Raw genomic sequence first — 24,830 nt, 5'->3', positions numbered from 1 at the left:
CAAAACCTCCAAATTCTCCCCAAATCCAAAACCATATCCCAAAATTCAAAACCACAAGCACCAAATCCTCTCCCAATTTGAACCCAAACCAAAAACCCGAAACAAAAACGCGAACCCACACCTCCAAATCGGCACCAAAACGCATCCTCAAAAAACACCCGAAAAAACACACTCCCCCAGCCTCTCGACACTCCCAAACCCAAGCACCCCGCGGCGAAAAGGTCCAGAAGCTCCCAGAAGCGGCAGGCGCGGATCGGAGAGCCACGTGTACGGCCCGGATCAACCCGCCGCGGATCCCGATCCGCGTGAGGCGGCTCCCGACCAATCGCGGCGCTCCTCCCTCCGGTATAAACGCGCGCCTCCGAATCCGGCTCCTCCTCGTCACGCACTCACACAGCTACCACTACTACTACTTCCGCTTGATTCGCGCGCACAAGGATTCCATGGCGACCGCGACGGAGGCGCCGGCGGTGGTGGAGGAGGTGAAGGAGGCGGTGGTGGAGGCACCCAAGGCGGAGGAGGCGCCCAAGGGTGAGGAGGTGGTGGAGGGGAAGAAAGCCGAGGAGGGGGAGGAGAAGGCGAAGAAGGAGAGGAAGCCGAGGGTGAGGAAGCCCAGGTCGGCGGGGCCGCACCACCCGCCCTACTTCGAGGTGAGGAATGAATCGAATTGATCGAACGGTCGAATTGAAGAGCGGAATGAGGTGGAGTTTGTGAGATTTTTTGTGTGGTGGTTTATGAATTTTTTGATTTGATCGAGCAGATGATCAAGGAGGCGATCATGTCGCTGGACGGGAACGGGAAGGCGGGGTCGAGCCCGTACGCGATCGCCAAGTACATGGGCGAGCAGCACAAGGACGAGCTGCCGGCGAACTACCGCAAGGTGCTCGCCGTGCAGCTGCGGAACTTCGCCGCCAAGGGCCGGCTCGTGAAGGTGAAGGCCTCGTTCAAGCTGTCGGCGGCCGAGGAGAAGAAGGCGGCGGCGGCGAAGGCGAAGGCCAAGTCCGCGAAGTCCGGCGGCAGCGCCAAGAGGAAGAGGACCCCGCGACCCTCCGCCGCCGCCGCCGCCAAGAAGCCGGCGTCGGCGTCGGCCAAGGAGGCGAAGAAGGCGGTTCCCCCCGCCCGGCCGGCACGCGCCAAGCGGGCGAGGAAGGCCGCCCCCGCGAAGCCGATGACGCAGCCACCCAAATCCATCCGCTCCGCCATCTCCAAGAAGGCCAACAAGGCCAGCGCCTGATGATCGCGGAGGCTGCCGTCTCGCCGGCGCCGGCGCACCGTATCCGTGTATAGCCTAGGTGTCGCTTACCAATAGTAGAAGTCGTCGTCTTCGTCTTCCGTCTCCGCAGCTTGGATCGATCGAGCGCCCTGTGGCCCGCAGCGTGTTGCGTTTTGTAGATAAACTTGCTTTTTTTTTTTTTTTTTGCTTTTGGGAGGGAAGAAGATGCAAGGTACTGTAGCATATCGCCATGAAACCGTAATAAGATGGAACTGGCGCTCGAAGCTTTGCCATGTGATCATCGTCATCGAGTTCTTGAGTTTCTCAATGAGTTCATCTCTGGATTGTTCGCGAGAGTGATTTCTTCGTGGCAATGGGAGCGCACGGCTTTGTAGGGATCGAGCAGCAGTAATCAGGGTCAGGGCCGCCAAGCTCGGCTGAACACGTGGCACGCGCTGGCAAGCTGAGCTGCAGAAGCAGAGACGCGAGGAGACGAGATGGCAGTACAGCGTGTACTGCAGCTGGCTGGCTGCCTGGCTAGCTTTGGCGTTTGGATGAGGACGCCCGCGTGTGCTGATTGCGTCGTATCGTTTTTAGGTGGTGTTTAGTGTGGTAAAATTTTTTAAAAAAACATTGATCGGAGGTGGAAAGGTGTTTTTGGAACGAATGAAAAAACAAAACGTTTTTTGAACGAATGAAAAAAACAAAACGTTTGATCGGATGTAACATTTGATCGGATGTTGTTTATGTTTTTGACGTGAATAAAAAAACGAATTTCACGGTTAACCTAGAAACCGCGAGACTAATTTTTGAGCCTAATTAATTCATCATTAGTATATGCTAATGTTGGTTATTGCAGCATATTAGTAATTAGGCTCTGTCTTAATTTTTTTATAACTGTGCAATTAGTTTTTTTTAATTTATTTTTTGATTTATTGTTTATTTAGGTGTCAAAAATTCAATGTGATGTTTTCGAAAAAAACTAAACAAGGCAGGCCTTAGAGGAAAAACGAAAAGTTTTTAAGGAATAAGAGAAAACATATTTTTGTAAACGAAAAATAAATTAAAATAATATATACATATACATATATAGCGATTTAAAAGCGAATGCGTAAAACAAACCATGATAAAAAATCATAAAATTAAGTTTAAAAATTAAATTCTAAAATTTAAAATTTGGCAAAACCATAAAATTAAGTTAAAAATTAAATTCTAAAATTTAAATTTTGGCTTATAAGCAGGTGTAACTGGGAAACGATTTGAGCCTTATTTTTTCTTGGTAAAGGCTGTGTTAAGCCACCGTTGGCTTGACGATATTTGCATAGCAACTTTTCTCCTTTAATTAGGCGAACATTGCTATGCTTCTTTTCTGCCCTCGCATCGTTACGTTTAATCGTATTAATATCGGAAGAAAAGGTCTTAATGTGAATTTGGAATTTAAATCCCAATGCTCATGCCAACTAGTCTAACACAAAGAAAATCATTAGAACATGACTAATTGAGTATTAGCTGCTGTAAACTTGAAAATAGATTAATCTAATTTTTTTAAAACTTTTTTATATATTTTTAGAAAAACAACTTGTTTAAAATGTTGCTCAAGTGTGACTTGCGAATGGCCTCTTTGAAACTAAATTGAGTTTATAGCCATTTATAACCCAAATGTCCGTGTTTCGAGACAGAGATGGCCATGAGTCGACTTGTGGATGTATTAGGGTCGACTCTAATTCAACTAAATAAACTAAATTTTATTTTATAATAAAACTTTGTTTATTTTGTTGAGCTGACCCTAAATTATCCATGGGTCTACCCATGCCCATTCTTACTTCGCTTCGAGATCAACAAAGGTTTAGATAATTCTATAGTTATACTCGCTCCGATTTTTACCTTTTTTGGCGTTATTTATTTTTATAAGTTTGAATATTTATCTTATTTATAAGTTTATGTCAAAAATACAAATCGTGTTTGAAATATTTTCAATAATAAATAAATTATAGAATAATAATAACTATATAATATTTTAACATGATATATATATATATATATAATCAAAATCAAGGACGTAAAATATTAAAAAACGAAAGAGGTACTTACTGGTGTCCCTAATTCAGGATTACTTAAATGGTGTCTATAATTCAGAGTTTCAAGTTAAACCATTTCATAGTTTTGGTAGAGTAAAATTAATAAAACTAAAAAATACTTTAACCAAATTATTACAAACCCATAAATTTAAGACGTTGCCTCTTAAACTACATAGACAAGTATCAAAACTACAACATGGCCAAATTATTTGTAGCTTTGTAAAGTTTACACTTACTTTTAATACATAGGATATTTTTGTTATAAAATAAAAACTCATTGATGCTTAAATTTAATTTTAAAATTATGTTGTTTTAGAATTTTCGAAATTTTTATGCACCCGCAAATTTCAATATCATAATTTATAAATAGACTATCCAATTCACGTTGAAATTATGGTATCGAACTGTTTCATGTTGAATGGTAGTGTTACATAGGTCAGGCCTATTTGAAGGAGCTTTTAGCATAGCAACTTCTCCTAAAATCTCCAACTCCTCCAAATTATGCGACAGATACGTACCAAGATTCTAACAATATATTTATAGAATTCAAAAAACTAGAAAACATAAGTTGAGAACTTGTTTTTTCCCCTATTTTATAAAACTGTCATCTCATCAACTATTTCTTATAATCTTAAACTCTTCAAAACAATAGCAGAGTATGGATACTACATACTCAACCCAATTATCCATCGCATATAAAAATTTAACATTAGGATATACATGGATATAAAATCTAACTCATTTATCCATTCTAATGAATAAATATCTATTGAGTATTGGGTAATGGATCTCTATTGCCACCTTTAATACCATGATAACATAATAAGCACACCAACGCTATATTCAAGCTCCTCCAAACAATCACAAGTAATACAAGCAGCCAGCATTGATTCTGAGAGATAATGGAACCAGCAAACGCTGCAAAATCCACCATCATCCCCATTCCCCTCCCAGCCAGCCTCCCCCCAATCGGCTATCTACCCACGCGGCCTTATGTCTCACTGATCCGTGGGCCCACCTCCTCCTCCGCGGTCGCAGTCCATCGACGCCGCCGCTACCCTCTCTTGCTCCCCCAGCCCTCCTCGCAAAAGAGAGAGAGAAGAAAAAACACAGTAGCGGTGGCGGCAGCAGCGGTGGTCGCCGCAGCCACTCGCTTTGACCCCTCCCCCCACCTCGCCGCCGGCGGGCCACTCTTTTCCTCTGTCGCGCGGGCCCCGCCCCGCCCCGCCCCCTCCCCTCTCTCACTCTCCCCCAATATGGAAGCATCTAGAAGGAAGGGGAGCTGCTGATACTGTGGTAACTCTCTCTCTCTCTCTCTCTCTCTCTCTCTCTCTCTCTCCGAGCTCGCGAGCTCTCGCTCCAATAATAAGTGCAGGAGATGTTTTCCCCCAAAATTTTTCATGTGGAGGTTGCATTGGATTGGGTAAGTGAGCTCCCGGCGGAAGCGCGCGCGGGGGGGGTTTTTTTTTTTGGCGGTGATGTTGCTGAGGGGTGAGTGGGTGATCTAGGGTTTAGCGGGTTCTGATTTCCGTTCTCTGCGTCGGGTTCAATTAGACCTGCGGAGACGAGGTTGATTTGGAGCTCCAAATTAGTTCCGATTCCTGAGCTTTGAATGCACATGCATGAGAGGTGCCTGGATGGTGGTAGTATTCATGTTTGATGTGATCGTTTGGTGGTGCGATTCGCGCATGCGCGTTCGGAGGAGGAGCGTGTGAGTGCTGCTGCTTCCATTGTAGTCGAAGAGTCCACTTGGTTACTCTAGTCAGGGTGGTATGGATGCTCTTCTATGTGCCGTGCAGCTCGAGCTGGCTTGCTAGCTCATGCATTTTCTGCTGACTAGAGCTTTGTCTGCTTGGAGATCTACCTTTTGGTCGAAGCGATTTGTGTGAAGTACGAAGCAGCTGGAAATTGGGTAAAAGGGTAATGCTAGCATCAATTTAGTCGTCACGTGTGGCTTGACTGTACGAGGCTTCGTGAAATTCTGTGAGGTTTTGACTAGGCTATCTAAGCACTGGATTGAGAGTCATTGTTAATGGCTCTTTCTCTCCAATGTTGATAATAATTGACTTGTTCTCGCACAATTGGATATGTCTGACTAAAGGACTTGATACAGTTTGCTCGCTACGCGGCTGTAGTACTATCCTAAGGAGGATGGCCTGCATGCATTTTAATAAATACCTTCATTAAAAAGAAGAAACTGATTAAAAAGAAGAAACTTATAATGAACAAGGAATCGTATACTAGTTTATTTGTCTGTAGTGTCGTGTAGTAATTTTAATCTCTGAGGTTCTTTGGCTCAGCATTTGATCCGGAGTGGAGTCTACCCATTAATGTCTTCTTCTAGCACTTTAAAGTGATAAATTACACAATTGACCTGTTATTTCTTCTAAACCATGAGTAAAATTACGGCCTTCTGGTTACTGGACTCATACATGCGTTGGTACTTCTCGTTCTACAATTTAACCGCTGCCCTTTTTCCACATATATCCATCGATTTAAGGTCTCCACATGGCTATATATCTTTAGGAAGACTTTCCTCTTCCTCTTGGCTGCAAACGTTGACCTTATCTAGACTCTATCCTATACTGAATTGTTTCTCCCTCTCTCAGTCACATTTTCTTCAGTTCCCTTTAGCACAAGCTTGCTACTGATCTAGCTAGGTTACCCTCTGGCACATACCTTCCCTGGAATAACATTTGTAGTAGCATTTATCTTTGTTAACTTTCTTGTTTTGCAGGTGATCTTGTAGTTGTCCTTTTTTGGTTGCAACCAAATGTAATTATGGACAACCTTGGCCATAGAGAAAATGGGAGGCAAAGGCCAGACCAATATAAAGGACTTCATACCCAGGTTTGTGCATCATTAAGAATGCAGACATAATTTTAGATTTACTTATGTTAGTACAGCACATGCAATATTTGCCATTGTCCTTTAAAATATTAACTACAGATGATCAACTGGATCATCTTTGTAGATTTGTACGAAAATGTGCATATGTTTTGTTAGACCAAAGACAAATTTTCCTTTCTTTATTAGAGAGCTTAAATTCTGACTACAAATAAAACAATGGAAGGTTATTAGACAGCTTAAATTCCGACTACGTATCAAACAATGCAAGGGGTGGGAATATCAGCCGTACTGCTCTACTGTACTACATGACAACGGCATATAAATGTCAAGGCACAAAATACTCTTTAGTCTACTGCAACACCTAGTTAGGACTTATGTGTGCTGTCCAGCCAAAAAAAAGTTCTACATAGACAAGTTTTTAATGCACTAATAGTGTATTATGCTCATGTTGTTAGTCTTTTGGAAAATAAGTGAAAGACTCAAATCTTAGAGCGGAGGAAGGTTGATGCATAAAAACTGTTTCAGTACAACATACCAAATCAGAGCAATCATTTATAACTTTTTGTGTGTGTTATATCTTTCTGTACTTATTATTCTATTGTGGACTCGTGGTGCATGTGGGTCCAATCTTGTAATTTTGTTTACCATAATTTTGAGAACATAGAATTCTGAAAGTGGCCTGCACATACATTTGTACCACTATTATTTAGATGCACTTTATCTATCAGTCTTTATGACAATAAGATATGCCACTTAAGTGCACCAGAAGGTCCTAGCACTATTGTGCTTTCTCTCTGTTGTGTAGAGTTGTAAATTACATGTTTCAAGTGAAGATGCTGGTTTTCAGGGCAACATGCTTTGCTTGTGAAACAATTGGTTATGTCTGTGTTCAAGCTGAATTTTATGAACTTACACCTTATGTTGTGAATGTTTTTTTTTCTCTTTGTTTTCTCGCTCTATGTATATCCTTTTGAGCAGGATGTAGGTATCACAACCGCTAAAAAATCTCTCAGAAATGTGCAATATTTAGCTTTAAATGTAGGAGTATAACTTTTCAGCTAGTTCAAAAACATTAAATAAACACTATGATTTCGTTGCCTAGCATGTACTGATATCTTTTCATGAAAGTTCTCTAAAGGAATGTATATTTGCTATACTTTTTCAGTGGATGATGCCCCAACAAAGGCATCTGAAGGACCATCAAAGTATGAATCTCCTGGCGCTCATGAATGATAGGGATAATGCTATCCGAGAAAGGGACCATGCTTTGGCTGAGAAAAAAGCTGCCATAGCTGAGCGAGATATGGCGTTTGCCCAGCGGGATGCTGCAATGGCTGAACGTAATGCTGCGGTTGTGGAAAGGGACAATGCCCTTGCTGCTCTTGAGCTGGCACGTACAAATGGATTGAACATGAATAACGGGAATGGATTTCCCCAAGGATCTCTTAACGGATCAAAGAACATCCACCATCATGACCAGCTTTCTCACGCTCAATCGTCACCATTGCAACTGGCAGATTCTCCTTACGATCATGCCAGAGAAATGCACATATCAGAAGCATACCCCATCTCAACAGCTCCAGGGAGTGTTGGAAAAGCAAAGAGATCAAAGAAGAATAATTCCCAAGCCTCTCCGTTGAAGAGGCCATCAGGTGTGCTCCGGAAAACCAAGAAACCATCAGGTGACTGGAAGAATGTTGGTATGTCTGGTTATGGAGATGATTCTGCTCATGCATCTGTTATGAAGAATGAGTGGAAGGACCAAGACCTTGGTCTGAATCAAGTCGCATTTGATGAGTCCACGATGCCGGCTCCTGCCTGTTCGTGCACAGGGAAGCTTCGCCAATGTTACAAGTGGGGGAATGGCGGATGGCAGTCATCATGCTGCACCATGAACATTTCCATGTATCCACTCCCAGTGATCCCGAACAAGCGGCATGCTCGCATGGGGGGGCGGAAAATGAGTGGCGGTGCCTTCACAAAGCTGCTGAGCCGGCTAGCGGCTGAAGGTCATGATCTCTCGACGCCGGTGGACCTCAAGGACCACTGGGCTAAGCACGGTACAAACCGGTACATTACCATCCGTTAGCTTGCAGATGAACGCGCCATGCGATTCAAGCTGGAAAGGGGGAAGATCAGGCAAATCTTGCTTCTCCTGCATTCCCTAAATCCCGTCTGTGTAAGGTTGTCATTGGTTTGTAGCGGATGTAGGTTAGAGTTTTGTGTTCAAAGTGCTGTAGGTTTTCTCCCTTTCTGAACCCTGAATCGTGCTCGTGGCTCTGGAATGCTGCAGCCCACGAGAATGGAAAATGTAACTGTAGTATCCAGGTATTTATCGTCAGATCAGATCAAATCATTGTATAGTTTGACAACCAGATTTAAGTGGAGGTAGTAGACCAGCCGTATTGCTATTTGGTTGACATGTTGTCATACATGCAGTCCTACTGCCTGAATCGTTTGGTGGCAAGTGGCAACTCATACTGGATGTGAAGCTAACTTGTAACTTGTAAGTGAGGCGCCGGTCATGTCAGAATTTTACTGCTCGTTTGCATCCAAAGTTACCGCTTACCTTATAAGCTAAAATTTAAATTTTCAATATTAAATTTAGAATTGATTTTAAGGTCTTTTACCAAAATTTATTTTCAAAATTGATTAAGAATATGTATATAAAATTTTGATTTATAAATTATTTTTTGTTTGTAAATATGTTGTTTGCCTTTTTCATGAAACAGCTAGCATTGTTGCTGAACATGCAGCATGTTAAAAACTGAACTCAACTAGCTAACAAGTTTTACCAAATTCTTCTCTCTATCTCCCTCCTATGCCGCCTCAAACCAAATTGGTCATTTTTTTATTGGTAAGACCAATTTTCGTCTTAAACCAAACCAAACCTTTTTCTTTCCTTTTCTGCTTTTGATCCATATTTGCAGAGTAATTTCAGATTTTCCAACACGATTCACGAAATCTGTATATGCTAACACAGATCGTCAGAACCTACGGCTACTAAAGCAGATCAAATGTGGATTACTCCTAATGGAATTCGATTGCTAAGAGACTCTATCAGCTGGCTAGATTAATTGATGAACATAAATAAGAGATAAGACAACCACAAGCCAAATCCGAACAGAGTTGTTACAGGAAGATTGAGATGATCCATATCTGAGATTACAGAAGGAGTGTCTAGATTAGTTGGCGAGAGGGTTGGCGTGGATGGTGACGCGGTTGAGGCGGATCTCGGCGAGGGGGCGGTCGGCGGCGCCGGTCTGCGCCTTCTCCATGAGGTCGAGCACCTCGAAGCCATGGATGACCTTGGCGAAGACGGTGTAGTGGCCGTTGAGGTGCGGCTGCTTGGCGTAGGTGATGAAGAACTGGCTGCCGTTGGTGTTGGGCCCGCTGTTCGCCATCGACATGATCCCCCTCGCGTTGTGCTTGAGCGACTCCCGGAACTCGTCGGCGAACTTCTTCCCCCAGATGGACGCGCCGCCCTTCCCCGTGCCCGTCGGGTCACCGCCCTGGATCATGAACCCCTTGATGTTGCGGTGGAAGATGGTGCCGTCGTAGTACCCGCTCGCGCACAGCGCCAGGAAGTTCTCCGCCGTTCGGGGCGCTTGGTCGCAAAACACCTCGCACTTTATGTCCCCCAGGTTCGTGTGCAGCGTCACCGACTGCGAAAAAAATCCAACCAAACAAACGATCTCCGGTGAGGTCAGCACGAGGAGGAGCAGTAGGAGGAGGGAGGGTAGGTGGAGCTTACCATGGCGAGGCGGCGGTGGCGAGGTGAGAGGTGTTGCTTGGTTTCGGCGGCGAGAAGAAGTGTAGAAAAGTCTCGAAGGCGATTTGGTGGTTCGGGATGGGCCTGGGCCGCCGTTCTGTGGATCACGAATTTGCCACTCACAATTCGCAACACATGTGACGAATTTGAATAGTACTCTGTCTCGTAAGTTTTGAAAGTCTTCAATTAGAATATTTAATTTCTCAATATCTGAACCACATGCTCTTGAATGAATATTTTATTGGTATACAGTAGATAATATGTAATTTGGCCTCACATGCGGACGAATATTTTTCCCTATCACCTAAAATGGTATAGTGTATGTGAATTAAAAAAATTAATATTCGGGCTAAATGAAAATATAAGCTCCCATGCAGATAATTAAGTGTGAAGCAACTTTCTCACATACCATGTCTACAGCTGAACTGATTAGTTAGTTACATGTAGACCTAATTTGCAGGTTGTGTTGTTGGTCCAGATTTTACCATTCAGGAGGACAACTCTACCGTTAATCACACAATTTTATCAAGTGAAACATTTTATTAAGTGAAACTACAAGAATGAAGGACATGCCGCTATGAAGTGCATGTTTTCATATGTTTCATTAAATGGTGGCAATATGAGTAAAAATTTCATGTACATACCGTTGAAGAAGCTCCTGAGACACCAGCTGAGTTGATAGATTAGCAAAGAAACCTATAGAGATGGCATTGAGAAAAATGATTAGTGGAGAGAATCAGCTTAGGTCACACTGATGTACTGTATATAACTGAATAATGAAGTAACAATATTAGAAATAGAATCATGTTATATACTTTAAAGAAAGCACTAAGCCACTCAGTTGATATTGGAGTGACATACAACTAACAAAAGTAACAATGGATAAAATTGATCATGTAGTGTTTCCAGATGGACACATCGAAATAGAGACTATAGTTTTATAAAGCTTTATGCCACAGTTCCATTGTTAAGCCCACAGAATCCAACAAATGTAACAATAGCCTTCAGGAGTTAGTTAATAAAACCCAACCGTGCAATGAATTGGTCCTCTCATGTTGTTTACTTATTTCTGACTTGTGAGAAATGAGAATTATAGTATAGGTAGAGTTGTACTTTGTGTTAATAACTTAATATGACCTTGAAACGACCTCGCACACCGTTGGATAAGCTCTCTATGTAATCATTTGAAGCACAAAAGTTGTTTTCTCTTGTTCATTCCACCAATTTCCCCATTCCTAATAGTATTCCAACCAAAAGAGAAACCTTCTCCAATTTAAAAGTTCACCTTTCCTCATAAATCTCCACCAAAACATGGACTTTAGTAAACTCGGAGTAACAAATTTGATCAGCATGGAAACACATGGATATTTTAACACCACGAGGGTGAAATGAAACTGCGCTTAAGTAACAGGAAAAATATAAGTGAGGTAGGTTATGTTTATGTAATATATAAAACAGTTGGCTAGCATGCTAAGATTATTTACTGAAAAAATAATTAAGATATTATCGAAGAAAAAGTATTAAATTACAGTGCACTTCCAAAGAGAATTAACATGAACATATGGTATATTCTCCTGTAAGCATTCTACAAGTAACAATCAATTGTGGTACAGTTACCATATTCAATTATAGAAATTGTAACCAAATATTAAATAGTGTCAGAAATTGTAACCAATTATACAAGTAAACAATCAAATTTCTCCTAAGGTTCTATCAAAAAATCTGAGTATGTTATTTTGTATCTCCTAGTAACTTTAGACGGAGAAAATTCATCCTTCTTAGATCTGTTTGCTAATTCCATCATACATATTAATTAATTGCTCATAGAGAAATAAAAATATTTTTATATGAATTTTATTTCCATGGACATGCACAGTTGTAAACATTTATCTTTTTCAAAAAGTAGGAATCTGTGTCTAGGAATTGACATTTAGAAATATATTGACATAATAGTATTGCTTGCCATTTAAATGTGATGTTGGTGCACCATATGTGGTTCATTGTATTGAAGAATATTTTACAGTCGAATAGGATTGGATAGAAGATGATTTTCTCAACAGGCAATAACAGCAATGGTAATAGTTTCATACGCAGCATAAAGAATGGTAGCAGTATGGCCATGTTCATGCACCACATGCTCCTTGAATCACCGTAGGTCTATTTGCATTCTATTGACTGTAAATGTAAATGGTTTACTGTAAAGACAAGTTCAATCTGCTAAATAACATGGTAAATTTGGCTACTAAAGATGAAGTTCATGGCATATCACAATTTATTACCAAAATAACATGGCAAATTAGGCTTCTAAATAAGAAAATGTGCTGAACTGTTTCTAAAACAATATATGTCCAAATCAAACAAATTTGTAAATGATAGGAATAGGGTTGAAAACGGTCGGAAAACTATCTCTCCCATTTTCATTTCCATATTTTTTGTTCGGAAACGGAATGGTACATGCGGAAACGAAAACGGTATCGGTATCATCGGAATTCCGGAAACGGTTCCAGCGGAACGGAAATGTATCGATAGCGGTTGGTAAGCGAAAATCAAGTCGAAAATAACCATATATAACATTAAGAATAACCGCACGATACATTGATAGTATCAATTGTTTATTTCATACTCACATCAGACGAGCGGAGAGGCGGCGCTGTAGAGGCGAGCGACGGCGGCGTGGTCCTGCAGATCAGGCGAGCAACGGCGGTGTCGTGGACGGAGTACCAGCAGGAGCAGCGATGGGCGACCGGCTTCGAGCAGCGACGGGCAACGGCTCCGAGTAGCGATGTTGCGGCGACCGACGACGCAGCCACGTTGAGGAGCTGCGGAGCAGCGGCTGAGCGATGGCGTACGGAGCGGCGGCGGCCGGCGGCGCAGCCACGTGGAGCGGCAGACGGCGCGGCGGCGGCCGGCGGTGGTGGCACGGCGGCGACGTGTCTGGCGGCGGTGCGCCCCGCGTCCGTGCGGTGTGCAGCGGCGGCGGCGTCTCGGCGTCTCCTGCCTGGCTCGCGAGACCGTGTGTGGTGTGCAATTGTGTTGTGCGCGCGTGCGTGCTGCAGCGTGCTGCGTGCATGCGTGTTAGGGTTAGAGTTAATGGGCCAGCCCAATACGAAATTTTCCTGTGAACAAGGAGTTGGGACATGGCTTGTTGGGCTTTCGGAATTTTTCCAGAAATTTCGAGAAATTTTCGCCGAATACGGAATCCGACGAAACGGTCGGAAAAATTGCATTACCGTTTCCGATACCGTTTCTAGATAATTTTACCGTTTTCGTTTCCGAGAATTACTGTTACCAGCTAAAATAGTCAGAACAAAACGAAAACGGCAGCCGGTACGGTCGGGATTTTCCGTACCATTTTCAACCCTAGATAGGAAGGTATGCTAACTACTAACAACAAAAAAGAGAGAGAGATGCATACCTTATTAGGAGGAGATTGGGCAAGGCTAACTAACTCCTTTCTAGTGTTGGCTTGGCCGTACACGTCCAGAGGGGGGCGGTAAGGACGACGAGGCGATGACCCGGCGAATGAGCGATGGAGACAGCAGCGACGAGGAGGACGGAGATGGGTCAGCGAACGGGGGGCGGAGACCACGGCGGCAACGAGGAGGGAGGCGGCGGGTCAGCGAACCGTGGGCGGAGGCGGCGGCGACGACAATGGAGGGAGGCAGCGGGTCGGCGGACGGGGGCGGTGACGGCGACGGCGCAGGAGCGGCGGCATGCTAGAGGCGGCGCTGGCGGCGTGAGGAGTGGAGGTGAGGAGCGGCGGCATGCTGGAGGCGGCGCTGGCGGCGTGAGGAGTGAAGGTGAGGGGCTCTAGGGCAGAGGGGTAGAAAATAGACGAGGGGACGACGTGTACGATCCCAGCCGTTGATTCAAAGATAGACTAAGATGGAAGCGTTAAATCTGAGAGGTGAAGATATAGAAGTGAAAACTGTAGTTAGTACACTATAGGATAGACTTACACCAAGAACGACCACCTCAGAAAAAGTTGTGGGCAGTGCCGCTGTACAACCCATCATCGCTCGCTCCTGCATTCCGTTCAATGCACGGTATATTACCCATAAAAAATAGTAGTATGTTCTATCAAAGAGACTTCTGTAAATAATCAACATGTTCTTCCTATGCTCGATGTTGTTTGTGAAGTTGTTCAGGTGGAAAAAATGAACCCCCCAAAATAAATAATTTTGATGTCAACATATGACCTGCGTCCAAAACCCTGGCACAAGCAGGAACTCATTTACAAACTCACAAACAAAAACCCAGCACTAACTTATGCCACAATGAACCTTGAGAGCGAGAGAATTTAACTTAATGCTTGATTCAACCTATCAACATATGGGCAATTTTCTATCTGAAACTCCTACAATGGAAGCAGCTGGAGATCTACAGATCAACAAAAGCAACTCATCAACAACCTTCAAAAGCGCTGCTGTTCTTCAACAGAACAATGCGAACATGGTCCAGAATCACGCTCTTCGTTCCAACAAAGGCGTTCGATTGCTCCTAATGTTTGTTAGTTCCCATGGTAAAGAAGAAAGAGCTCCTATGATCAGAACAGAATGGATCATGTTCATCCTGTATGCCCCATTGCCCCTGCATTCTCGGTGGAGCACCTGGCAAAGCAGTTATTGCATACCCTTATAAGCTCAAGAGGATAATCCTACTGTTTCACCAGTTTGATTTACGATTTATGGCTATCTGTAACCCTCCTGAGCCTTTCCAGTATGACAGGTATATCGTGTTCGCTCAATGTCGTGAAGCAACACCTGAACCACCCAGGTTCGATGCAATGGCAAGATGAACCTGGAGTGACATTGACCTTTGCTTCCTCCAATAACCTATCCCAAAGCTTGCGCTCGCCTTTCTCACTGTAAGACCTGATGAACTTGCTCATGTCTGCCCAGCAATAGAACCCTCCACTGCTCTTGAAGCACTCAATCCCCACTTTATTCAGAGCACTGACAAACAAATTGTACATCTTGCGCAATCTCTCTCTATTAATTTTTAGGTAATCTGCAATAAACTTTTGGTCCGAGAGCATGGCAACAAGCAGGCGTTGTGTTGGAGTTGACACTGACGAGAATCTAGCAATCTTAGCAGCTGCGGTCACGATGCTTTCATTATAGGAATATATCACTCCAACTCGAAAACCAGCAAGAGAAAGGTCTTTCGAGAGTCCATATATTATGTGCACCCTGCCTTTGTCAAAATCTTCTAGATCATCAACAACCTCTGCCACACTCACAAATTTTCCAGATCCGTATGTTGAGCCAGCAAACACTTCATCAGATATCAAGTGGATGTTCTTCTCTGCAGCAAACTCTAGAAGATCGTGCAGTGTTTGCTTCGGTACAAAGCTTCCAGTAGGGTTATTAGGGTTGGATATGAGAACCCCACGAACCTTTATTCCTCGCTTCTTTGCCTGATTGTAGGCTATTTCTAGAGCAGTGATACTAATATTGAAGTTGTCAGTGCTACGGCAAGGAACAGGTATCAACTCAATGCCAGTGCGCCATTTTATGTCCCTGTCCCACCTGCAGAAATAAAGTGACAGTTACAAACTTCACTTTCAATACTAAATTGTTTAGGCAGATGAACCAAGAGATTGGAGAAGAAAATATACCCAGGGTAGTATGGTGATGGAACAAGAAATGCATTTCCTGGATCAGCAAGGCAGAAACTCAGTATTTCCATTGCAGGAGTTGCACCAGAGGTTATAACCATTTGAGATGGGTCAAAGGACACTGATTCTTGCATGATTTGCCTCATAAATTCAGCAAGAGCCTGAAAGAGGCATTTAACAGTTTGTATCAGAAACTTCATCACAAAAGAACAAAAAAATAGCATGGATATTAGTATGATGTCTGGTATCCGATGAAAGCAACAGTGTGGAAAAAATGGTAAGACTGAGGGATGCTGACAAAGATATGCAAATTTTGGATAATGATAAATCATGAATCACAAGACAGGGAAGTAAAATTATAGGCAACATACATTACTGATCTTGCAATGCAGACATTAAAAGGTGCTGTTTAGGACATAACCATGCATTTACATGATCACTATCAAATTAGTGATTGCACGACAAGTTCCTCAGAACATATCCTGTAGGTTGATGGTACAGTCCAGTTTCATTGAAGCATCACAAATATAAACAGCTGTATAGGTTCCTCCAATCATTTGAATAGGAAAGAGTTTCACCAAAAAACTACAAGTAAAAACAGAAAATAAGCAATCACATAAGGCTAAGGATCCAATAGCAGACACGCCAAATTACCAACTTCAGTATGATAATTTTCAGTTATCAGCATGTCATTCAACATTAAACTTTAAAGTGCAATGATTTTACCAGATAAGTTCTAGCATGACATCTTGTTCACATTCATGCAGATTAGCAGCAGTCAGCAGAGAAATATGAGGGAAGTCAGGACTCAGGAATGTGGAAATAAAACTATTGAATTTGTTTATACTTCATGTAAGAGCTGATCAAGACAACAGATCTTTTCAGTTGAAGTCAAGGTTTGACAGATGGCACAATTGCAGCCACCATAACGAAAAATAACATCCAAGAATAAACACAAGAGACGCCGCTTCTGTAGATAACATACATGTGGCTACAAAAAAACAGGAGCAGAAGGAAACAAAATTGCACAGCACTGCGTCAACAATCATATTCCAGTTCAGGCTTAACCACTAATAAGGTCAGTTGTAATTGGCATAATTCTTGTTCCGTCCAATAATGAATCACACACTGTTATTGATCGAGCCATCTTGTCCAAAATATTTTTCTCTATGACCACATCCATCTAAACTGAACAGACACCAGCTATGAACAAAGCTTTCATAAAACACGAAAAGGCTGAATTTTATGAGTTAAGTGCAGCTGCGAAAATCTTTGGAAGAATCAAAGCAGTATGAGTAGTTATTAGATTCGATGTTTCCATGGAATGGATGGGATCAGGGGGATTCTGCAACATTCTTGTTGCCAGAGACAGAGCCTATCTTTCTGAAAGAAATGGATGCTTTTTTTTTATGGAATCATAAATGGATGATTTTTTTTATGGAATCAGGGAGGAATCGTTTGGCTTACCATCTTCAAGGCAAGTATCCCGTCGTACGGCTGGTACGCGGCGAGGCCCCTGATGGAGAGCTCCCTCTCCTCCTCGTCTTCTCCGCCCGCCATTGATGCCGCCTTCGCCGCGTGCTTCTCCATCCATCTCCCAACCAAATCCAGCGACAGCTGCACCATCGCCGCAACCAATTGCGTCGTCATCAATCCGTCTCCATCGGCTTCGTAATCAACGCAACAGTAGAGAGAGAGAGAGAGAGTATTGACGTACGTAGTTCTCGGCGAGGCCGAGCTGGATGATGCCGGAGGGGTTGGTGGTCGGGTGGTAGAGGTCGGCGGCGCAGCGGCGGAGGCCGGCGTAGTAGAGCGAGTCGTCGTCGCGGACGGCGCCGCCGCGGGCGGAGAGGGCCGGCAGCGCGGCGCGCGGGGAGAGGAGGCCGCGGGAGAGCGAGCGGTGGATCGGCGACACCGCGGCAGCCGCGGCCGTGGGGGATCCGGCTGCGGCGGCGGCGGGCGGCGGCGTGGCGGCGCGGTTGCGCTTGATGTAGAGCTGGAAGAAGTAGAAGAGGGCGCAGGGGATGAGGGAGCCGAGCACGAGCCCCCCGCGGCCCTGCACCACCCCCTGCAGCGGCACCACGATGCGCATCCCCCCGTCCGCCCGCGGCCGCGTCGCCGCCGAACCGGCGCCCTTGCTCTTCCTCGTCTTCTTGCCCGTGCTGCTGCTGCCGCCGTCGCCGCTCCGCCTCATGGGAGGACGACGCCGCCGCCGCTACTGGACAGCCGCCTCTCCCGACACGCGCGGCGCCTGTGCATAGGCGTTGGGAGGAGGAGCAGATTGGGTTGGCGCGGGCTGAGGGGGATTTGGGTGGGGGGTTTGGGAGCGGGAGGAGGGGAGGAGATGGCACGCCGGGTTTGGCGTCTTGCCGGCTCTCGGGTCCGTCTCACCTCACGACGCCGGTAAAAATTTCGCCTTTGATCTCGCGCGATGGTTCCGGCCGTCAAATGACCCTGCCCGGGCGAATACTCCACATGGTTCGTAATGGTAACCAGCTGCCAAAGAGGAGGAAAGGCCCCATTTTTCACAGCCTTTTCTCTCTTTTTTGTGTATTAAAAGGCGTTTACACTTGTACATTATAAATGAATGATAACTGTTTATTTTTGTTTTCAACTAGATTTGTAACCACACATTAGTCCTTTTGGATGGAGGTTTTAGAATGGTTCATGAACAAATAAGTTGTATGTTCTAATTGAAACACGAGAAATTACCGGAGATTAGTCCTTTTGGGATGGAGGTTTTAGAATGGTTCATAAACAAATAAGCAGGATGTTCTAATTGAAACACAAGAAATTACGTAGGATAATAGCAACAGTAACAACTCTATTATAATCTACTTCGTAGAAATTAAATATCTACTAACACCACACAAATAAGATTAGATTTTTTAAATGTAGTAGGAGTTGTGTGTAGACCAATACAACCACAACACTGACTAGCATTGGATCTTCGACGTGCCCAAAAACATAGGAACGAGAATCGATTGACATGTGTGCCTATTTTTTCGATAGAGAATAAACCGATGTCATCGAGTAAGATCCTAAAGCCATTGTTGTTGATGTGATCATTGATGACCTACCAAATAAGTTTTTAATATCTTCATCAAGGACCTCATGAATAAAGCGAGTTTTTTTTCCGTTGTAAATGAACAAAGCTTTTATATGCTAGAGGATTCTGCACAAGCAAAAACCATGCTGATGTTGTTCTTTTTAAGAAAAAATGCATACTTTTAACAAAAAGGGAGAATGGACATATATTGAATCCACTGATAGTTTAGAGCTTAAGCTAAGTTAATATGAAAATAAAATTTAGTTTATTTAATTAAATTAGACTCGGTTACAAATTATCCATAGTCCATCTACGCTGATCCATACCCAAAGTTTGAAGCTTGCCTACCTGAGAACTGAGCATTGCTCGGATGGCTAGCCGCGCGGGCGCGCGAGCAGCCTACGCGAGTTCGATCCCTGGGATCGTAACTTGCGCGTTTTATCCGGGGATGTGAGTGTGGTTTATGTTCGTGTGCGTTCGTGGTGAACGTGTAAAATTTTAAAGCTCGTGATTAGTTAATCTCTTTGACCTAACAACGGTGTTGCCACGGCAATGCTAGCCTAGCGAAAGAACTGTGCTCGTAGTTCTCCACTTGGAACTGGTGATTGCTGAGGTTAGGATAGGATTTTCGAGGTGGCTCTCGAGCCCGTTTGTATTGTAACTGGTAGCCAGGATCACGATGCGACAGTGTCAAGTGGACTGACAGAAAATGGATTGATTTGGGCGTGCTCCCAATTTTCCTCTCCTTCCTCTTGCTCCGATTCTCCGTTCCATCTCACCGATCGTTTTCATGTTTCTTCAGATAACTTTCTTCACTATTCAGGCATGAGGAATCGAGGATAAAACTGACGACGGATGCATCAGATTCAGTGACAAGAACAATGCACCGGTGTAGGTGAGTGAACAAACCGAGAAGAAACTGCAGCTGTGGCTGTGAACAAACACGCCGGCTCAGGCTAGCTGCAGCTCTTGTTTGCATCTGCTTCAATAATAATACTACTACAAGTCAGGAGTAACCTGAAAGCCTAGGACGAAATCTGAAGCTGCTGCCAACTGTTGCAGAGAGTGACTGGGGTTTGGCTGCCTCTGATGAACTCCCGAGAAGAGACGTATTGGGTTTTGTTACGGCCTTGTTTAGTTTGCGTATTTTTTTAAAAAAACATCACATCAAATTTTTAACATAGATTTAAAGTATTAAATACAGTCTAATTACAAAATAAATTTTAGATTCTGCCTGAAAATCACGAGACGAATCTTTTGAGTCTAATTAATTTATCATTAGCACATGTTGATTACTGTAGTATTTATGACTAATCACGTCCTAATTATGCTCAAAAGATTCGCCTCACGATTTTCTTCATAACTGTGTAATTAGTTTTAATGTTTATGTATATTTAATGCTTTTTTTAGGTATCTAAAGATTCAATGTGATGTTTTAGGAAAAGTTTTTGGAACTAAATATAGCCTAAGAAAAGGTTGCAGAGGAGCTTCCCAAGCTGCTGCCCTTTTTTTATCTCTTTTTTTCTTTTGAACGATTGAAGCTGGCCTTTTGCAGTTCTTGCCTGTTGCCTTCCAATGCAATTCTGCCTCAGTTGTGCCGGAAGAGACGAGCACTTGAGAGAGAAAAAAAGTACTCTATAATATATCTCAAGATTCTTTGGAAGCAAGAGAAAAAAGAGCTTCGATTGCATTGGAAGGGTTAAACAATTTGCTGCTTGAAGAGTAGTGTAATGCTGAAAAAGATTAGATGGCAACACTGGAAGTCAATTAAGAACGAGGCATCCGCTTGCATTTGAAAGAGGAAGGAGGATGAGTGACAATGAGAAGATTGAACTGCAGCCTCTTTCTTTCTCTTTAGTTGACCATGCACCAAAGCTAGCCAGAAAATGAGTAGTTGCTAATGTCCTGGGCAGGTTCACTAAACCTTTGGTACACTATCGCTATGGAAGACACAGGCTATTAGAAGAACAGCAGGATACAATCCAACTATAGACTTAAGTGGAGAAGAGATAATTATATATTAATTACAATTTATGATTTTATGAAATTATAGTTAACTTTATTTCTTAAAATATTTAAATCCATATATACATCAATTTTAGGTTAAAACCGTCCGCAGAAACATTCCAATCCTAAAGAAGATAGCGATGATCTGGTTGCATTCTTTTCCAACTAAATAATTATAGCTATTTAATAGTATAAATAATAAAATTAGCTACTATAAAGTCAAAATTAAAAGTAAGATAATGAATTTCTATATAAAAAGTTTTAGTTTTATTAAGCAGTTCAGAAAAGCGTGTGTACAGTGAAAATTCGAAATAATAAAGAGAAGGCAGCCTGATAATACAGAATGCTCTGTTGGCGAACACCCCGGAAAGTCGGAATCAGGCGAGCAGACTTTTCTCATCAATCTCGTAAGATTCCGTGGAAAGAATCTGGGTCACACAATGGGGATTGCACTGTTGGATGCATCCTGTTCCAGCCACAGAAATTGCTCATCATAGTACATTTGTACTGATATATGTACCAGCAGCAAGCGGGCCAGGGCCATGGGCGACTCTCCTGGCATGGCATAAAATGGACATTTCTCCTTGGAATTGTTGGAGAAGCTGCAGCCTACTGGCCGTTGAGGCAGAAACATACCAGCAGTAACATGTTATTCAGAAAATTATTGCATGAATCCCGGTGAAATTCTTTTAATTTTGACCAGACAATTATTTCGATACTCTCTGTTCGTACTTCTTCCGTTTAAAATAAGTTTATTTTTTAAGTTTAAATTAAACTAAAAGATAAACTTATTTACTTCAAAAAATGGTGTATTGTTAAAAGTGTGTTGCGTTTTTAGGGTCTTATCAGGTTTGGAGGAACATAAAGGAATTAAGTTGTCTCATATAGAAATTACACACAAGCAGTAAACCAGATCAGTCGGCATGGATCAACGGCCGCGCAGAGATACTACTACTGCTGCTCCTGCACATCATACATCCCATCCCTAGTACAGCGCTCCGTATTCCTTCCACTGCCCGGGGCCGATGCCGGTCCCCAGCAACAGTTGCAACCATGTACCGAATCACCGATGCAGGTGTCTCCTTGTTTCTGCCTCGTCTTTTCTCGCTTAGCCAATGCTCAATGTAATGACGTGGTTAATGGCATTAGTTTGTATTCGAAGGTCGGAGGGGTTTATTATCTTCTTTCTACTCCAGTCTCTCCTCTCTCCTATTTTTCACAGGAAATTCAGCGTGTAGGGAGGGTTAGAGCCCCGCCAGCCCCCTGATAGATTCACCCCTGCTGACGCGGCTGTGGGACTATGCTCTCGCGAGGCTCCGAAACTCAGTTTGCGAAGCTTCAGTGACTCAAGTATGTCTTAGATGGACATTACGGTTTATATAAGATATAGTGTCCATGTAAACTTGGTTTTTCTAATCCAGTTAAGACCACGTTGGTTTAGAATTTATGTAGCCTACTAGTGGTCTTATAGGGTGAGATTGATTGAATCCTTGAACTAGGGATGGCATTATATTTATTCTTATAAGTTAAAATTTAAATTTAATTTTAAAGTAACAATCTTTATTTTAAACCACTAAAAACCCTAATCTATATTGTTATAAACATTGCTAGCGATGATGGCGCCACCATCAACTCTTTGTTTTTTATCTATACTCTATTTTAAAAGAAAAAAATTCCATATATTAACCATTCGTGACATTGCTAGACCCATATATCAAAAACAAATACATGTAACAATTAAAATATGACATATGTAAAAAATAATGTTAATAATATGTTATGATGTTTTTTTAAAAAATTAAATCATGTGACAACAGACGGTTAATATACTAGTTTGAGGAAAAACCAGGAGAGTGACATTACATCCTAGTTAAAGCAACCTCTCCCTCTCGTTCATCTTTAGAGTGTTTTGAAAAAATATCAAATGTGATTTATAAATAAAAAATAATTTACAAATAAAACTTTTATATATATGTGTTCATAGCCATCTAAAAGTTAAAACCAAAAAATAAACTTCAATAAAAAAGATCTCAAAATTCTTTAAATTTAAAGTTAAAAAATTTAAATTTTAGGTTATAACTCAAACCTCTAAAGCCAAAAGAACTGTGGGCCCAGTGAGTCCTAGCACTGGACGGTCCAAAACGCCCGAGCACTGAGCAGCCAGCGGCAGGTGTGCCTGTGCGTGGCCGGGGGCCCGGTCGGCGTCGCTGTCCCCGGAAAGAAAGAGGCACGCCTCCGCTCGTCCCGCCACGCGTGAGTGACCCACCCGTGTTATCTCGTCCCCTTCTCGTGGGGTTCGGAGACGTTCGCGCTTGTGGCCTCCCGGCTTTTGCTTTGCCCCTTCTCTTGCAGGCCTCCTGCGTGGCGCAACTATGGCTGACTTTGATTTGCAACCATACCTCCTAGCTGCCCATGGCTGACTCCAAGATTGATGTGTTTTTTTTTCACGTGTTTAAAAATCGATCATTGGTTATGAAGAATAAAGGAGGTTCATATCTTAGTGACTAAGAGTACGAGCAATGCAAGTCACTTCAAGGGGACGTGGATTCACTGGCATTGCACCATGATATTTTCGGTAATATTGTGTCACTAACATACGGGTCCCGCATGGGTCCAGCTACATGCAGGGCCCACATGTTAGTGACAGAATGTGACAGGACAATATCACTGAATCTGAATCCCTTCTAAGGGCGGTCGTAGCTTCCACATCAGTTGATATCAGTGGTGAACCCAGAACAAAAATTACCGAGAGTCTTATACATATAATATTCTTATTTTTAACTAATAATATGATTAATATAGAATTCTACTAAAAATTTTATTCACAAAATTATTTTTTATTTGCAAATATATTATTTGTCTTTTTTCCTCGAAAGAGCGAAAATATGACCCAAAACAATGCTAGGTCTATGCTTTTCACTTGTCATGGTTTTTTGCGCCACATGACAATCTCCACCATCCTCTCTTCAATGCTCTATCCACATGGCTCGTGTCTAATGTCGGTTGCGCTCGAAGATAAAAGTCACGAAAGCCAATTAGTCGGACTGAAAAGGATAAATATAATTAATATATAATTAATTAAGTATTGCTTATTAAAAATTAAAAAAAATTGAAAATAGAGTTATTTGATCTTTTAAAATAATTTATGTATAGAAAATTTTTTGCACGAAATACATTATTTAGTAATATGAAAAATGTGCTAACGAAAAACGCCGCTGAGACATGGCAAGCCACTTTTATTTCTGTCCTCTCCTCCCTTCTCTTCTCTTCTCTTCTACAATGTAACTCGACGCCAACATAGATAATCGGAACCACGGTCACACTGTAGCGTTAGGCATGGACTAACGAAAGCTGGTTAAAATTCGGGAGGTTTGGATAGGAAATTCTTGTTGCTGGCAGTACGACAGATCGATGCATGTGGCTGGATGCCGTTCTTTTCTTCTCTTCACAAAAGCAACCGCCGACGAAGAAGACATCTGGGCTCCGCCTCGCCTACTTTACCCTCACAGCTAAAGTCTACTCCTGGACGCGTCTCACACGACTTTCTTTCTTTCCTTTTTCTTCCGTCTTGTTTTTCGGGTAAAAGAAAAAAAAAAGAGAGAATCCGTTGGAGGAAAATCTGCCGGACCAAAAGAAGGGTCACATGTCACACGTGTGGGCTTCGAAACAAGCGAAAACGTTTTTTTTGTGCCAATCTAAATCTAGCCCATTAACGAACTCCTGGGCCGTTCCTTCGCAGACAAACAAAAGAAGCTGGGCCTTCGAGTGCACGATCCATCTGCAGCCCAGCCCACCACAGCAGCAAGCCCACGAATCCACGGTCGCCCACCGCCGCCACCAAACCACGCTCGTTTTTTCGCTTCTGATTATACAAGTCTTGGTTTTTTTGAATGGCTAACAGGTATCGTGAGCTTTGCCCGTCGCAGCGGCCGGTCTCACGACGAGCGGCTGGCGGAATCGCGGGCAAGAAGCAAACCAGCGCCGGCGAGCCGCCGCCATCTTCGCCGGGCGTCTCGGCCGGGGGCTTTTCTGCGGCGCGTTAACTGCGTCCGGGGCGTCGTCTCGATCTGCTGCCTGCAAGCAAACTCAATGCCATGCTACATGGCGACACTACCAAGCTGAAGTACTACTACTGCTCATCAATCATCATGCATGCGCGCGCAGACGGCGCAGCAGCAGCACGTCTCATGAATACCGCTAGGCGTACAGCTACTGTTATTTTGTACTAGTACGTTCACCCC

General features: G+C 43.1%; 3 protein-coding genes and 1 pseudogene across 6 annotated transcripts; 2 read left to right on the top strand and 2 right to left on the bottom strand.

Annotated features, from left to right (window-relative positions):
* Positions 1-386: 386 nt before the first annotated feature.
* Positions 387-1,514, top strand: LOC102706763 (annotated as a pseudogene). The gene is made up of 2 exons (XR_001550463.2): positions 387-650; positions 761-1,514. The product of XR_001550463.2 is annotated as a histone H1-like (transcript).
* A 2,986-nt stretch (positions 1,515-4,500) lies between these two features.
* Positions 4,501-8,557, top strand: LOC102716221 (barley B recombinant-like protein D). Of its 2 annotated transcripts, none has more exons than XM_006655686.3 (3): positions 4,501-4,587; positions 6,029-6,141; positions 7,307-8,557. In XM_006655686.3, the coding sequence occupies exons 2-3, from the start codon at positions 6,073-6,075 to the stop codon at positions 8,228-8,230; spliced, it is 993 nt and encodes a 330-aa protein (XP_006655749.1). In that variant the 5' UTR covers positions 4,501-4,587; positions 6,029-6,072; the 3' UTR covers positions 8,231-8,557. The 2 variants fall into 2 exon arrangements, with proteins under 2 accessions (XP_006655749.1, XP_015693740.1); XM_015838254.2 differs by lacking the exon at positions 4,501-4,587 and adding an exon at positions 4,637-4,714.
* A 459-nt stretch (positions 8,558-9,016) lies between these two features.
* On the bottom strand, positions 9,017-13,196 carry LOC102715945 (peptidyl-prolyl cis-trans isomerase CYP18-1). 2 transcript variants are annotated; one of them, XM_015838380.2, is made up of 4 exons: positions 12,541-13,196; positions 10,558-10,609; positions 9,896-10,071; positions 9,017-9,806 (listed from the first exon to the last, which is right to left on the bottom strand). In XM_015838380.2, exons 1-4 carry the CDS (start codon positions 13,138-13,140, stop codon positions 9,327-9,329), a joined length of 1,308 nt encoding a protein of 435 aa, XP_015693866.2. In that variant the 5' UTR covers positions 13,141-13,196; the 3' UTR covers positions 9,017-9,326. The 2 variants fall into 2 exon arrangements, with proteins under 2 accessions (XP_015693866.2, XP_006655748.1); XM_006655685.3 differs by lacking the exon at positions 12,541-13,196 and having other exon boundaries at positions 9,896-10,010; positions 10,558-10,603.
* Positions 13,197-14,061: 865 nt separating this feature from the next.
* Positions 14,062-17,964, bottom strand: LOC102706485 (probable aminotransferase ACS12). The gene is made up of 4 exons (XM_006656534.3): positions 17,251-17,964; positions 17,001-17,150; positions 15,534-15,694; positions 14,062-15,444 (listed from the first exon to the last, which is right to left on the bottom strand). The coding sequence occupies exons 1-4, from the start codon at positions 17,725-17,727 to the stop codon at positions 14,592-14,594; spliced, it is 1,641 nt and encodes a 546-aa protein (XP_006656597.3). The 5' UTR covers positions 17,728-17,964; the 3' UTR covers positions 14,062-14,591.
* Positions 17,965-24,830: the final 6,866 nt, after the last annotated feature.

This window comes from Oryza brachyantha, chromosome 6, assembly GCF_000231095.2.
Source record: "Oryza brachyantha chromosome 6, ObraRS2, whole genome shotgun sequence".
NCBI classification, from domain to species: Eukaryota; Viridiplantae; Streptophyta; class Magnoliopsida; order Poales; family Poaceae; genus Oryza; species Oryza brachyantha.
Note: the sequence above shows the minus strand (reverse complement) of the source record. Positions and strands in the feature narration are given on the sequence as shown.

What these genes read in the sequence shown, in the direction of transcription:
- LOC102706485 (XM_006656534.3), bottom strand. Translation starts at nt 17,727, where the DNA reads ATGAGGCGGAGCGGCGACGGCGGCAGCAGCAGCACGGGCAAGAAGACG. An exon ending in GGATACTTGCCTTGAAGATG is followed by an intron (nt 15,695 to 17,000) that starts GTAAGCCAAACG and finishes TGCCTCTTTCAG; the next exon opens with GCTCTTGCTGAATTTATGAG. An exon ending in CCATCACCATACTACCCTGG is followed by an intron (nt 15,445 to 15,533) that starts GTATATTTTCTT and finishes TTATTTCTGCAG; the next exon opens with GTGGGACAGGGACATAAAAT.
- LOC102715945 (XM_015838380.2), bottom strand. Translation starts at nt 13,140, where the DNA reads ATGCAATTTTTCCGACCGTTTCGTCGGATTCCGTATTCGGCGAAAATT. An exon ending in CGCCTCTCCGCTCGTCTGAT is followed by an intron (nt 10,610 to 12,540) that starts GTGAGTATGAAA and finishes CCATCTCTATAG; the next exon opens with GTTTCTTTGCTAATCTATCA. An exon ending in TCTCAGGAGCTTCTTCAACG is followed by an intron (nt 10,072 to 10,557) that starts GTATGTACATGA and finishes CTTACGAGACAG; the next exon opens with AGTACTATTCAAATTCGTCA.
- LOC102716221 (XM_006655686.3), top strand. Translation starts at nt 6,073, where the DNA reads ATGGACAACCTTGGCCATAGAGAAAATGGGAGGCAAAGGCCAGACCAA. An exon ending in ATAAAGGACTTCATACCCAG is followed by an intron (nt 6,142 to 7,306) that starts GTTTGTGCATCA and finishes ATACTTTTTCAG; the next exon opens with TGGATGATGCCCCAACAAAG.